Below are 1,923 nucleotides of genomic sequence, written 5' to 3' on the forward strand. Positions count from 1 at the left end.
TAACTCTCTCCTGAAACATAACCAGAAGTCCCAGCATCTCCAGTTTGCCTGCCTTCATCAGCAGATTATAAATAAGATTCTTGTTGCTCCACTAAGTGGTTAATTATTTGCACAAGTGAAATTGTTTCATCAGCAAAACTGGGTATTACCCAGCCCAAGACAGTCAAGTAGTCAAGAAGTAGTCAAGAAGTAATCAAGTCATTCACCCAGGCCATAACAGCCTGAGGTTCAAATTCCTGAACAGACCCTGGCAAATAGAGATTTGACCCTGAACTTTGTGAAGGTTGTTATTCAAAAAGTATTGTTTACTGTGGTACAGGGAGCCTTCCCCTCAGTGGTTTTGACCTAAATTCCATCTTTATCTACAATCCTTGGAAGATATTCAGTTTTTGAAATTTAAATTTTCTGAGGGACAAGTCTTGATCAATTCAGCTAATAGTACTCAAAATTTTATATTAATATAACAAGGAACAGATGTTTTGGGCTATAATTTGTTGATAATTTCCTCTATTGCTGGCAGATGCTCTAATCTTACTGTAATACTCCCCTAATTTCTGTAAATCTCTGAGATACATACAAATAATGTAAGGCTATGATATCTAAAACATTCTGCTAATGTAATTGCTTGAGCAATATTTATTATCTTAATTGAACAAAAGACATGTTCTCTAAGAATAGCTGCTCTTTTAGTGTGAGATGAAAACTTCACCGTATTCCTACTTTGGAAATAGTATGCCTCAACCAATACACAGTGTGAAAATTTCCATTTCTTGAATGATTCAGAATAAAAGTGAAACCATTAGACCAAAGAAGAATTATTTCATGATGTGTGGACATGTCAGCTCAAACTTGCGTGAACAGCCCTAATTTCTTTTACTGCTCCAATCTGGCTAGATAAGAGCCAGCCTGAAACCAAAAGCTATTTCAACACTGCATATTCAGTTCAGATTCACTAATATAGATGAACAATTTGGAAGGAGAAGTTACTCATGACTATCCAGTTTGGAGTGTGAACACGTCATCATGTAGCCACATCAGCATTGCCAGTGCTGCTTCTATGCCAATCCAACCATCGCACATTAATTAGTTCAACAAACTAAGCTAATCACAGCCCTCCCCCTTGCCAAAGCCATAGGAAAACATCAAGCCTGGAAAATAACACCAAGTTACAGAGATAGTTTCTGTGGAAGAGGAGGAGAGTTGATCTCCTTGATTCCTCCTTGAATTCTCATTGATTTCTCATTGATTTCAATGAGAGGCAGTTGGACATTTTTGTTTTGGAATATAGTTTCAAATTCAGATTTACTTACCCGAGGCCGTAGGCTTCAGATCCCAGCCTATAGGATGCAGCCAGCTTGTTGATGGACTCCGATCCATGCCTGTAGGCAGCTGAGCTCTTGCTGAGGGATTCAGACTCAAGACTGTAGGCAGCAGATCTTTTACTCTGTGCAGCAGAGTGGTCGTAGGCTGTAGATCCATAGCTGTAGGCTGCCGACTCAAGGTCATAGGCCGAAGAGCCGCGGCTATAGGCTGCTGAAGAGTCAAGGCTGAAGTCTGCGGCAGATGCGTGGCGGTAGGCTGCGGAGCCCCTAGCGTAAGCTGTGGATCCTTGAGCATAGAGAGCAGATTTGCTCTTTGTTTCCTTTTGGTACTGGCTTACAGTGGACTGAAGTGCTTTATGGCGGTACGCACGGTCGTAGTGCTCATGGTGTCTTTGGTAGAAAGGTAAAGACATCATGAGTGTCTTCTAATATATTTTTTTTACTGCACGGTTCTGAATGTAAAAAAACAGGACAGTGTCTAAAAAAGAACAGATCAAGCATAAGGACTATCGTAAAAGAAACTTCTGAGTTAGCATACAAATAATACACAACTTAATACAAACTAACATAGAACTTAAAACTTCAGAAATTAAACACAATT

At 39.7% G+C, this 1,923-nt stretch overlaps 1 protein-coding gene across 1 annotated transcript in view; it reads right to left on the bottom strand.

Moving 5' to 3' along the window:
- Positions 1-1,674, bottom strand: part of LOC104280371 (M-protein, striated muscle-like) — a 72,525-nt gene extending 70,851 nt beyond the window's left edge. Inside the window, 2 exon segments of the mRNA XM_009878000.1 lie at positions 1,311-1,330; positions 1,333-1,674. Of these exon segments, the coding sequence (XP_009876302.1) occupies positions 1,311-1,330; positions 1,333-1,617 (305 nt within the window). The 5' untranslated portion in view covers positions 1,618-1,674.
- Between the last annotated feature and the right edge of the window lie 249 nt (positions 1,675-1,923).

Source organism: Apaloderma vittatum, unplaced genomic scaffold (genome assembly GCF_000703405.1).
Source record: "Apaloderma vittatum isolate BGI_N311 unplaced genomic scaffold, ASM70340v1 scaffold5941, whole genome shotgun sequence".
NCBI classification, from domain to species: Eukaryota; Metazoa; Chordata; class Aves; order Trogoniformes; family Trogonidae; genus Apaloderma; species Apaloderma vittatum.